At 42.4% G+C, this 13076-nt stretch overlaps 1 protein-coding gene across 2 annotated transcripts in view; it reads right to left on the bottom strand.

The window, feature by feature from the left end:
* The window catches only part of LOC110531948 (dedicator of cytokinesis protein 3), a 60883-nt gene extending 47807 nt beyond the window's left edge, over window positions 1-13076 (bottom strand). For both annotated transcript variants that reach the window (XM_021615487.3, XM_021615490.3), the window contains exons 1-4: window positions 12254-13076; window positions 3882-3965; window positions 3669-3709; window positions 1285-1340 (exon numbers count right to left, since the gene is read on the bottom strand). In XM_021615487.3, coding sequence (XP_021471162.3) covers window positions 1285-1340; window positions 3669-3709; window positions 3882-3965; window positions 12254-12290 — 218 coding nt within the window. In that variant the 5' untranslated portion in view covers window positions 12291-13076. The remainder of the gene's footprint in view (window positions 1-1284; window positions 1341-3668; window positions 3710-3881; window positions 3966-12253) is intronic.

Below are 13076 nucleotides of genomic sequence, written 5' to 3'. Positions count from 1 at the left end.
ATTTCCCAAATTCAACTCTTTGAGCAGGGAAGTGTAATAATGACAATTTCCAAGTCTGCACCTGTTTTAGAAGCAAACGAGAGCTCTCTGAATGTGTGTTATAAGTGCACAGGAGGGTGGTGATATAACACTATGAACGATCCTCCCAGTCCACACTGTCACTGATCCCTGCCTGCAGATCTAATCTCCATCAACACTGGCTGGTATAAGAGCTTGCCTGCCTCCCTTTGTCTTTGCACTGCCCTCTCTCGGCTTCCACTGCCATGAACACCTTGTGTGCCTTAAACAGCAACACAACTCGGATGACCACTGGTGTCGTGTGTGTCCGTGGGAGAGTAGTATGTGTGTGTGTGTGTGTGTGTAGGAGCATGCTTCACTGGCAGAGCAGACCTAATGCCATTTAACTACAGATCCTCACAGATCAGTGATGAGGGAAACGAGGCAACAGAAATGGGTGGGACATGCACACACCACCCCATTGTTGATTAATAAATCTTACCCAATGGCAGCTCTACATTATGTTGTGGAAAATATAGAGCTTCCTTTGGCTTCCATTAACCAGTGATTCTCCACCTTATATCTGAAATTATTGGCACCCTTGATAAAGCTGAGCAAAAAAAAGACTGTATAAAATGAATACAAATATTTACCTGTTGTATGCAACGACAAAAAAAAAAACAAAAGGGGAAATTATACAATTTCTCAGAGAAAGAAACAAACATTTCTGAGATTGGAGAACACATTGGGAGGGATCTTAGACAATTCCTCCATACAGAATATTTCCAGATCCTTGATGTCCTTCGTCTGTACATTTTGCAAGGGTCATCACAGTCTCCGGACTTAAACCCCATTGAAAACCTGTGGTTTGAATTGAATGGGGCAGTCCATAAGTACAGACGAAGGACATCAAGGATCTGGAAAGATTCTGTATGGAGCAATGGTCTAAGATCCCTCCCAATGTGTTCTCCAATCTCATAAAACATTTAGGAAAAAGGCTCAGTGCTTTTATCCTCGCAAGGGGAGGGTGCTGGAGTATTGAACAGAGGGGTGCCAATAACTTTGACCCTCATCTTTTTTAGTTTCAACAAAATCTCTTTCTCTGAGCAATTGTCGTAAAATAATATAATTTCCCCATTGTTTTTGCAGACAATATAGCTCAGTATTTGTATTATTCACTTGATATAGTAGTTTTTGCTCATCATTATCAAGGGTGCCAATCATTTTCAAACCAGGAATGTATCTCTGACAAACTGGGCTCATATGATTTAACAGGAAGAGACTCACCCTCTGTTGGTGACTGTGGATTTCTTCAGGTGGACATAGTTGGTTGGGAATATACCCTGATGGATGGAAAGGGCGGAAGTAGAAGAGAAAAATGTAGCAAGGTGCTGCAACTGAAGACCGTAGTCCTGTGCTCTGCATGCATGTAAACAGTATGCCCCACATGTTGCATGTGTGTGTCCCTGTGTTGTACATGATATGCATTGGTCAACTGTAATGTGGAGCAGTAGTTAGAGGAGCGGAGTTCTTGACAGACAAAAAACTACTGTAGCCACAAGCTACGCTTAGATTGTGGCTATTTTAATACTGCTCTAACTCTCTGACACACACAAACTGAATATGCAGCAGCTCAGCCCCAATTGTCGCTTAGCTGGGAAGGGCATGAGAGACAGAACAGTGCCAACTGCCACCCTTGCAGTTCCTCTCTCTGGCTCTAATCTGCCAGATGTGATGAATTGGGCACAGTGAGCACAGTTAATTGTGGCAGCTCAGGGAGAGTATGAGGGCAAGTGAGGGAGCGTGGGAGGAAGAGTACATAAAAATGGAGGCGTATGGGTGGGGGACTGTAACTAGCTGATGAGAGTAGTGAGAGCAGAACGGGCATTGGCATCCCATAAGACCTCTAGCTATCTGGCAGGATTGTGAGGAGTTTTAGTGTGTCTTTCTGGAACAGTATGTTACCTGACAACTCAATCTGACTGACCTTTTATTTCAGCTCGACTCAGAAGAATGATGAGACAGCAGAGGTATTGTCTATCACTGTCATGACATTGAAGAGGAGTAAAACCACATACAGATCTGGGACCAGGGCCAGACTAAGGTATCACAGGTTCTTCACTGGTTTCACAGCTTATTAAGATACTGACTGAATGAGGCCTCCCGAGTGACACAGTGGTCTCAGGCACTGGGGCTGTATCACAACCGGCCGTGATCGGGAGTCCCATAGGGTGGCGCACGATCGGCCCAGCGTCGTCCAGATTATGGGAGGGTTGCCCCGGAGGGGGGGGGGGGGGGGGGGGGTGCTTTACTTGGCTCATTGTGCTCTAGTGAATCCTTGTTGTGTGCCGGGCGCCTGCAGGCTGACCTCGGTCGTCAGGTGAACGGTGTTTCCTCCGACACAGTGCGGCTGGCTTCCGGGTTAAACAGGCAAGCTCAGTTTGGCGGGTCATGTTTCAGAGGACGCATGACTCGACCTTCGCCTCCCGAGCCCGTTTGGGAGTTGCAACGAAGAGACAAAATCGAAATTGTGAAGAAAAAGGGGGTTTGAAATGTTTTTTATAAAAAGCTACTCAGTGATGGGTATCATGTGTCAGACATTTTGATTTGGAACATGAAGCCGAAAAAACAGGTACAGTTATAAACATGGTTTACTGAACAATTGATTGGATCGGAAGTGGATGCGTCAGTAATATATATTAACCATGAACTGCAGTGCAGAACAGATCGATGGCAGCAGCTATAGTGGAACATTGCCTGGAGGTGCTGAACCCATTTAGTTCAAACATAGTGTACGTACACATCCAACAAACTTCCACAGGTGCAGGCAGGTACTAATAATACCATAGAAAAAATTAAGATGAATGCCTGCATACTTTGTAATCGAATTCAAATCGAAAGGAAACCCTGTTTGTCATTTCGTGATGTATTGTTGCATTTCTGTGCATCTTACTGTACCTTTTGGAGACAGTGTGTTAATGGAGCTCTACCTGGAGGTGAGGTTTGCCAGTTTACATGGAACTGCATGTCAAAACAGCAGCCTGAGCAGGCTCTCTGGAGGGAATGTACTAGCAGGAGACGCCTGATAGTGGGTGGGTGGATGGATGGGTCGGTGTCTCTCGCTCTCAACACAAATGGCTTCATGCTTTTTATCTTAGATGCAAGTACCAACGTATTCTCCCATTGCACTCATCTCATTGGAAGCAAGATGAAGTGTACAGTAAACACAGTGCCACATTGTAGGCCTCTGTGTGAGCGGTAGAAACACTTTTTAACACAGATGATCCATCAGTATGTATGTGTGGGTGTGGAAGGTGAACTGATAAAATAAATGGTGTAACTCTTATTGTATATGTACTGCTACTCATCCAATACAACGCCTCCAGAAATCCAAAGTGTGCATCGTATTCTCTGCCACACAGAGAGGAGAGAAAATATGGTAGCTTGCACCTAACACATACTAATTGCGGTGCCCAAACATGACAACACTAAGAAAAGTAAGCATGCTGAAGTTGAGGTTTGCATGAGGAATCACTTTGCTGTGAATAAATAGCTTCAAACAAACAGTGGCTGATAGCTGCCTGGTCAAACAGGACCACTCTCAATAATAGCGGCAATACAAGCAGTGAATGTAAAGTGTGATTCTAAAAGGAAAAGGCTGATGTGTTTACCTTGATTGAAGGCTTCTTGGTGGAAAACCCTCTGTACCAACCTAAAGAGAAACCAAAGATTCATAGTCTGTTCAGCTGGTTGATATGTCCACACACACACACACACACACACACACACACACACACACACCACAAAGTGCTTTTTTAGATGAAGGTAAAGTGAGTATACTATACAATGTTATTCTCTATAAACTGTTATTCAGCAGCTCTTACCTTCACTCTTCTCCAGGATCTGCACCGTCTCTCCTATCTCCAGAACCAGGGCCTGACATACTGAGCCCCGGAAGTTACAAATAACTGAGAAAAAATAAAAAGGGTAAACATTATAAACTTCATGAAGTTATGTCTGTTTCTGTTTTAGCCAACGTGTTTGTTTTTTATGATATTGTTTATTCAGTGAATAGATATTACTCAAAGACTCAAAGCTCTGCTCATCATTACATCCCTTTCCTGTAAACAGAAACAGTCAAGTGCCCAGCCTAAAGATGAGATACTCTGTCCTTGGCTTTATCCTTGTGTTACTTTCCACGAGGTGCATCCCTCCCCATCAGTCATGTTTTCAAACAGCATGTGTTTTGGTTTGTCGCCGAGCTGTTAACAGCTTCTTTTTTTTTTTTAAATAAGCCGTTTCCTGCAAACAGTCCTCGCAAAGGAGCCCCAGCTCAACCAACTGGAAACAGGCCCCCCTCCCTGAAGTGTGTAGGCATTTTAAAAAGGCAATTGATTCTTAAGCATTCCTGATTTTAATACAATGTAAAGTTAAGTCTCCAAATATGGACCCTACAAATAGCACATATTCTGCTGCTAAACAGTAGGGGTAAACGCTCCTCCATCATATCTGTGCATAAATCTTCAATGCTGAACTGAGTGCTGTCTGTTTGTTCTCACTGCAGCATAAACTCAACCAATGCCCTTTAAAGTATGCAGAGTACTGCTGGCTGAATCAAATACTGTGACTCAGAGAACATGATTAAGGATGCATTAGCGCCATCTTCAGGGGACCCGTACTATAGAGTACCACCTTTAATACCTCTTAAATGGTGCATCAGTCGAGGAGCAGAGTAACTTAACAGCAGAACAGAGATGTAATGTCTACAGGCCTCAGTACAAGGCAAACTTGTTTGGCGACGACAGGGCTCCATTCACGATTCCAAAACCCACAAATGGTGGCCCTTGGAGGAGAGTTCTGTGTGAGTCATTATGCTAATGACCCAGTCAGGGGACCCAATGAGTGGGGGGAGGGGAGAAGGGAGAGGCCAGAGCACTTGTTCGGTTTGTAGGAAACGAGCACTTAGTTCCTCTGCTACGGTAGCTATGGCAACAGATCATCTATAAAACTGTAGGGCTTTCTTCCCTGTATAACTGCTGCAGGGATCTGGGCATTTTAAAAAAGGCAGGAATATAGATGTGCTGCTGCTGCGCACAGGGTCCAAATCACAAGCACAGGGCATAGATCAGATGGAGAGAGAGAGAGAGAGATGGAGCGAGATAATCTGAACATATAACCATCTAAGTGACAAGAGAGAAAGACTTGAAAAGGGATCTTCTTGTCCCCTTCTCTAACTCTGCTTCAGGTCTATTACCAACCTGGCCTAAACATTCTCTACTTCAAAGTCCTTGTCTTTTAATGTCCCCTAGTTTGTGTAAGTTGCTTAATTACACTGGAACCATTATGAGACCCTCAGCAGAGTGCCCATTTCAGAACAAGATGGGACTGTTTCACTGGAGATTGTGGTTCTATTTCACAGGCTCTGTTGACTCTGCTCTTTACTTGGATTTGAAATATTCCCTTGCTGAAATGTGGATCCATGTTTTATCACTATTCTCCATGTGGTGCCTCAAAAGTAATGCACTATATAGTATCTTCAATTGCATCACTATTCCCCATGTTGTGCCTCAAAAGTAATGCACTGTATAGGGAATTAGGTGTCATTTGAGACGCAAACTCAGAAATAAACAAGCAAATCTGCATTACTAAAAAGTATTGAACTCACTTCCTTTTCCATCTATCAATCACAGGCCAACAGTATAGTTACTGTACAATGCAGCAATACAGGGAGTGACTGTAACAACAACAGTTGAGTTCAGATTCAAACTGAAAATGTTGATGTGCGAGTACAGTAGGGTGTGTGATAAATGAGACCTGGCAGAAGCAAGGCATTTCCACAATCAACAACCAGTGTGAGTAAAATAGTAGCCAACAGTGAACGGTAATGGCAGTGTTCACTCATCGGAAAACACAAGCCAAGACAGAAATGTACAGTAAAAGTAGTGAAGTGAGAGTAATATCTAAATGGGCAAAAGGAAAAATGTATGAACTATGTTAGAGTATTAGGTTGCATGAAGTGCCACTGTTGATGATTTGCAACAAACTGATGTTAGTTGAGGAGCCTGCTTATGATAGCTATTAAGTCTGAATATGGCATAACTGTTAGGAAGTTGTTCCTTAATTCCTCAACTTTGGAATTCAGATTAATCTTATTTTTGCAGAGATTCAGCTGAAGCCATTTTTTTAACAGCAGTTTATGTGGGCCCACAATGTACAATGATGGTAGGCAGATGCTGCAGTTTTGTGCTCCCTGCAGTGTGAAAACAGAGAAGGGCCACACACACACAAACCCACCCAACCACCCACACCAACAGAGAGAAAGCGACTTACTTACACACACCCACACAGAGAAAGAGACTTGCCTACACAGATGACAGAGATCAAGGTTAAGTCAGTGTTGCTTTGTAAATTAGTAAACCAATGTGGTGGAGTTACAGGCAGTTATCAGTCATCCTTTGTTAGGTTTGTAAAGTGAACAAGAGAAGAAAAAAAGCTCAGTTGAATTGATCCTTGCTTTTTAAAACAGTGTTTACATTGTTCACTTTTATATCACATGGATGTCTACAAAGCCTTTTGTATAGTTTGTCTATCTATTCAACCTAGGTCTTTACAGTGTGTGTCCCTCTCTCAGTCCCCAGGCTAAATCAACCATGCAAATAGCCTCGTTCAAATATGCACAGCACACAAAATTATCATTACTATGCACCAATTTGTGTGGTCATCAAAATTACACAACGTGGGGAAAAAAATGTTTTATAGAACTATTCATCAAAATGAAAATCAAAGTAGTTTCTCTGGCGATAAGATAATGAACTCCAGACTGAAGTCACAGTCATCCAAGAATGATCTATCTATTATTTCACCACAGGCATACACATCACTCATTGTAAATATTGCTTAATGGAACATGGAGGTAAGTAGGTTACTGCTCTCTCTGTTCAGCTTTGATTCTGTGTTGATGGAAACATTTAGCAGACAGACAGCACACATGGTCAGGAAAACAAAGCTGAGAGAGACAGACATACTGTACTAGATTGTACTGTACTATGCCCTGAAGGGCAGTTTAAAGGGCAGCGAGCATCAAACCCCACCAACAAGAGTAAATGCAACCCTACATCTCTTTTTGGGGCAACTTCACATGAACTGAAGCAAAAGCAATGTATTTACATAGTAAATTGTTGACAGGGACAGCATAACAACAGTACACAGAGGGTGAGCATTGTTTCTGAGGAGGCTTTATGGTACCATAAAGAATGTACAGAAAGGAGTACACTAGCAGATGGATGATAAAGGGACAGTTCACACAAATGTTAAAAAATGACATATCCCATTCAAGTCACGGGACAATATCAGAAACTTTCACACATCGTATGAAATCATATATAAGCAACTTTGTTGAGCTTCACAATCAATTCTAGATGTTTTCAGATTATGTGCAAAAAAAATGCTGATATTGGTCCCATGACTGGAAACAGTGCCAGGGACACTTAAACAAAGCACAGATTGCTGTCATACCTTGCCCATTGAAAGCTTGCCGGATAATGAAACCAATGTGTCATTTTGTAACGTGGGTGTACTATCCCTTTAAACTGCGGCATCTTTACTTGCAAGATCATCTAAAACTACAGAGAAATACATGTCTTGAAGGACATCACATTACTGATGTACAATGCGTCTTACCCTTTCTGACCACTGTATGCAGTTCATTCTTAAATCTGATTGTTTTACTATTATTTGAGTGCTGTATTGAATAGAAACTTCCTGGATGCTTTCAGAGCCAAACCAAAACATTACTGGTAGGGCTGGTGATCACAGTGAAGCGCATCACAGATTAGTTCCTTTAGCCATTCCAGTGATGCATTGTGACTAAGCATGCAGACCCCGGAGGTCCTGCTTCTCTCCTAGATTTCAGTAACCCTGTCCCAGATACTCAAATGGCAAAGTAAAAAATGACACAAGAGCCTTTTCTGTTTGGCCCAATGAGTCATGCTGTTCAGCATGACCTGAATGCACGCTCACTCAGACACACACCGCATCACTGGGCTGTTCTCGGGTCCTGCTAACCTAAGGACTTCTGCCACGCGAGTGCCCGGGTGCTTTTGTCAGATCTGATTTCAGAACAGCAACCAGATCTGTCTGAGTGAGCATGGCACCCATCTGCAGTGGAGAGCACATGACTACTTGATGACCACGTTACCTTTTATTACATTTCAAAAGAGCAAACACTCACGAACACATACACAGATGCCACCAGACACACATGCCGCCCACCTACATACATACATGACGCACGCAACACACACATACACAAATGCTTAAAAATAGGCCATATTGGACTAACGCTCAACTTTCTACTGATGAGAGCAGAAATCCCATTGTTTCCAGAAGCGTTGTTACTCAAACTCTGTTGAACAACCTGCAGCAAAGGAGGTGATGAGTGGTTGTGTCCTCAGCGGGTTAAAACCATTAAGAAATGGTGCTTAGGGTACACCAAACTCTGTAATCCCCCTACCAATTGGACATTAGCTGTATCTCCTGCTTTACTTAATTATGGCTGTCCATTCATATTATTGTCCAAGATGTCATAGCTTCAAATTGCCATGACTTTCTAATTCACAGTTATATCGGAAGTTTACATACACTTTGGTTAGAGTCATTAAAACTCATTTTTCAATCACTCCGCAAATTTATTGTTAACAAACTATAGTTTTGGCAAGTCGGTTAAGGACATCTACGTTGTGCATGACAAGCAATTTTTCCAACAATTGTTTACAGACAGATTATTTCACTGTATCACAATTCCAGTGGGTCAGAAGTTTACATAAACTAAATTGACCGTGCCTTAAAACAGCTTGGAAAATTCCAGAAAATGTCATGGCTTTAGAAGCTTCTGATAGGCTAATTGACATAATTTCAGTCAATTGGAGGTGTACCTGTGGATGTATTTCAAGGCTTACCATCAAATTCAGTGCCTCTTTGCTTGACATCATGTGAAAATCAAAGGAAAATTAGCCAATACGTCAGAAAACAAAATTGACCTCCACAAGTCTGGTTCATCCTTGGGAGCAATTTCCAAACACCTGAAGGTACCACGCTCAACTGTACAAACAATAGTTCGCAAGTACAAACGCCATGGGATCATGCAGCCATCATACCACTCAGGAAGGAGACGCCTTCTGTCTCCTAGAGATGAACGTACTTTGGTGCAAAAAAGTGCAAATCAATCCCAGAACAACAGCAAAGGACCTTGTGAAGATGCTGGAGGAAACAGGTACACGAGTATCTATATCCACAGTAAAAGTCCTATATCGACATAACCTGAAAAGCCGCTCAGCAAGGAAGAATCCACTGCTCCAAAACCGCCATAAAAAAGCCAGACTACGGTTTGCAACTGCACATGGGGACAAAGATCGTACTTTTTGGAGAAATGTCACCTGGTCTGATGATTTTTTTTTTTTAAACTGTTTGGCCATTATGACCATCATTATGTGTGGAGGAAAAAGGGGGAGGCTTGCAAGCCGAAGAACACATCCCAACGGTGAAGCACGGGGGAGGCAGCATCATGTTGTGGGGGTGCTTTGCTGCAGGAGGGATTGGTGCACTTCACAAAATCGATTGTATCATGAAGAAGAAAAATTATGTGGATTTATTGAAGCAACACCTCAAGACATCAGTCAGGAAGTTAAGCTTGGTCGCAAATGATTCTTCCAAATGGACAATGACCCCAAGCATACATCCAAAGCTGTGGAAAAATGGCTTAAGGTCAACAAAGTCAAGGTATTGGAGTGGCCATCACAAAGCCCTGACCTTAATCCTACAGAAAATTTGTGGGCAGAGCTGAAAAAGCGTGTGCGAGCAAGGGGGCATACAAACATGACTCAGTTACAGCTCTGTCAGGAGGAAGGGGACAAAATTCACCAAACTTATTGTGGGAAGCATGTGGAAGGCTACCCGAAACATTTGACCCAAGTTAAACAATTTAAAGGCAAGGCTACCAAATACTAATTGAGTGAATGTAAACTTCTGACCCACTGGGAATGTTATGAAAGAAATAAAAGCCTAAATAAAATCACTCGACTATTATTCTGACCTTTCATATTCTTAAAATAAAAGTGGTGATCCTAACTGACCTAAGACAGGGAATTTTTACTAGGTTTAATGTCGGGAATTGTGAAAAACTGAGTTTATATGCATTTGGCTAAGGTGTATGTAAATTTCCGACTTCAACTTATTTCTATATTGAGTTGCACTTGAGCCGTTGCATGTGGAGGTGCAAGGGCATGCCAATGTCAGAGCCACATGAGGGGCAGATGTTTCTGAACCAGAGTGAGAAGTGAATCCAGTCATGTGTACAGCTATTGCCAACTACCATATCACCTCACTACCACCAGATACAACTGTTGGAACTACCTGCAAATCACCTGCTAAGTTTGGGAAGAGGACACGGGGTGAGATACTGTATAGTGATGAAGACATTCACAGAGACGTATTATGTCCAATAAAAAAAACAAGCAAACAAATAATGAGGTTGTCTAAAAGGAGATATTCTATTTTTCATTATTTGGGTTCTACATGTTCTCTTTGTTAGCCTGTGCCCATTAAGATAAGATGGGAGGAATGAGGCCCACAGAGAAGAGTACAGCAGCTTTTAGACAGTATGGTAGAAGTTACCTCTAAAAAAGATCTAGGATCAGATACCGCACTTCGTTGTAAACTGTATAGTAGAAGTTGCCCCAAACGCGGATCTAGGAACAGATACAATTGCCCCAATCCTGACCATTGGGTGGATGAAAAAATGTGTCCCAAATGCAATAGTCAGACTCCAAGTAGATACTTCCAATCAAAACTGAAAACTCAATGTCAGTTTGTAGCTTTCAACATGGGACATGGTTTTCACAAGGACAGCTTCAAATATCAAGCATCAAACCTTAGCAGCAGCCCACAAATCTGATGAATATGATGTGGCTTGTTTACTCTGGCAAAATTCTGAGTAGTAGAGCAAAATGGACACCGCGGGTCTTCTAACAGTGTGCAGTCCTATGCCTCTGGCTGTAGCCTACGCCGGTGTTTTTCAAATCGTGGGCCTACGTACTGGGTTTCACATTTTGTTCTAACCACCACTAACACGCGTGACTATTAGTTGATTAGCTGAATCAGGTGTGTGCACTGCAATGTTGCGCTTACAAAATTGTGCCACCGGAATTGACAAAAGCTGGTCATATTCGCTGCTTTCTGCGTTTCAGCACCCTGGACAGCGACACGCGGTTGGTTGAAGCATAATTTTCAGCACCGCGGACAGCGAAACGAAAAGGATGGCTGGTTAAATCAAAAGGTACAGTACACTGTGTGCTCTCAAACTGTTGCTTCTCTCCCGTTCTCCACCAATGACTTCTCTTTGTTGAACACAAATCAATAGTTCTGGAGTCTGGGTATTTATCGAGCAGTGCAGTGTGTGTTCTGAGCGAACTGATTCAACATGACTCATTCAAATCGCCAGGAACATTTTGCAGATAGTTCCAATACTCCTGATATAAATGACCCATTACCTCTGGGGCTACTAGCACTTTTCACAATGATTCGGCTTGAGCATTATGACATAGTGATTGGAGATCACAGATGGTAGTAGTAGCTAAGTAGTCGTGGCGCTGTGTTACAAATGCCGACAGGTAAGCATGCGCATACTCAGACTCTAGGCTACACCTGTTGGCATAACGCTATCCCATTGCCCCCTCGTGGTTTCCAGTCGAATGCCTTTTCAGATAGGCATTGAAGAGCGTCAGAGCCTATCTGAACACAATTATTGACGCATTTTCAAAACATACAATGTAGCCTAGTATGAATGAATGATAAGCATACTGTAGGACTGGGTTATGGATGGCCACTGGTGATACAGTCATAGAGAGGTAGCATGCCTATACTAGGCGATATCATCCCACGCAATAACCGATATTTTACCTTTTCTTATTGTCAGGTTATCCTTAGCCATTAAGCACAGCTGATAGACTTGTGTTTTGTAAGCTATAGCCTCATTACAGGAATTTAAAACACTAGACATTGTGACTGTTTGATGCGAATACCTTACAGTTACATATAATAACCTGTATGACCAAACAGGATATCAAATCCGAAGCTGTGATCGTCACAGCGCGTCTTCATAAGAAAATAATCCGTTTTGAATGAGAAAAGTAAATCACATTGAAAATAATTCATTAAAAAAAAGAAGACAAATAGCCAGATAAATACTGAATCGACTCACCAACTCCGATTTTTTCCTCTTCTGTCGGTATCCACATCTTGGGATTTTTGTTATTTTCCCACCTGGAGACCAAGCCTCATTCTGTCGATATCGTGGGAGGATGTGGCTAAATGAAAGCTATAGGAATAACCCCGGCTCTTTATGTATCGAACGGGACTAGGCTACAACTCGTTAGAAATATAGGCTATTATAGGCAACAACATAAAATGGACCACCAATGTCTTCGCCCGCGGTTCCTTTATCTCCCGGTCTGCTCTGCTCGCTGTGTCTCCTAGTCACACAAGATGCAGTCTCCGTGTCCACCTACCCAATACACACGGTCATCTAAATCTCCAAACGCTATTGTTGCAGCAGCATCTCGATAGGAACTGATTTTTTTTTTTTTTTTACGGTTTATTTATGTATTTCCAGGTTAGTCATTAGCCTGTGGTTCATTACCAAGTCGGATTCCCAATGATCAACAACGCCATGATATCGGGTCCCCGCGATTGGGTTGAGTCAGACGATAATTAACACTCGTGATATTGTCCGCCGGTCCAAACTGGTATTGAGGGGCAAGACATTTTCAGAAAACTGCTATATACTGTAAGATGCGCCATCTTCATGGTCGTCACATGACTCGTTTTGTCAATACGGATGTGTTAAGCATTTACAAATGTAATTTGACTGTCGGAGCGCAACTGCATGGCAATTGCATCCATCACTAATTGCACTTTCACTGTCATGGGAAGCCTAGTTTTCATTCTTCCTTAAAATTGAATCTTCAGCTCCTGGGCTAAACCAAGCTGTCCATGCTATTACATCAGTTACTGGAACCAAGACT

The sequence above is a fragment of the Oncorhynchus mykiss genome, chromosome 9, assembly GCF_057628025.1.
Source record: "Oncorhynchus mykiss isolate SJ-2025 chromosome 9, ASM5762802v1, whole genome shotgun sequence".
NCBI classification, from domain to species: Eukaryota; Metazoa; Chordata; class Actinopteri; order Salmoniformes; family Salmonidae; genus Oncorhynchus; species Oncorhynchus mykiss.
Note: the sequence above shows the minus strand (reverse complement) of the source record. Positions and strands in the feature narration are given on the sequence as shown.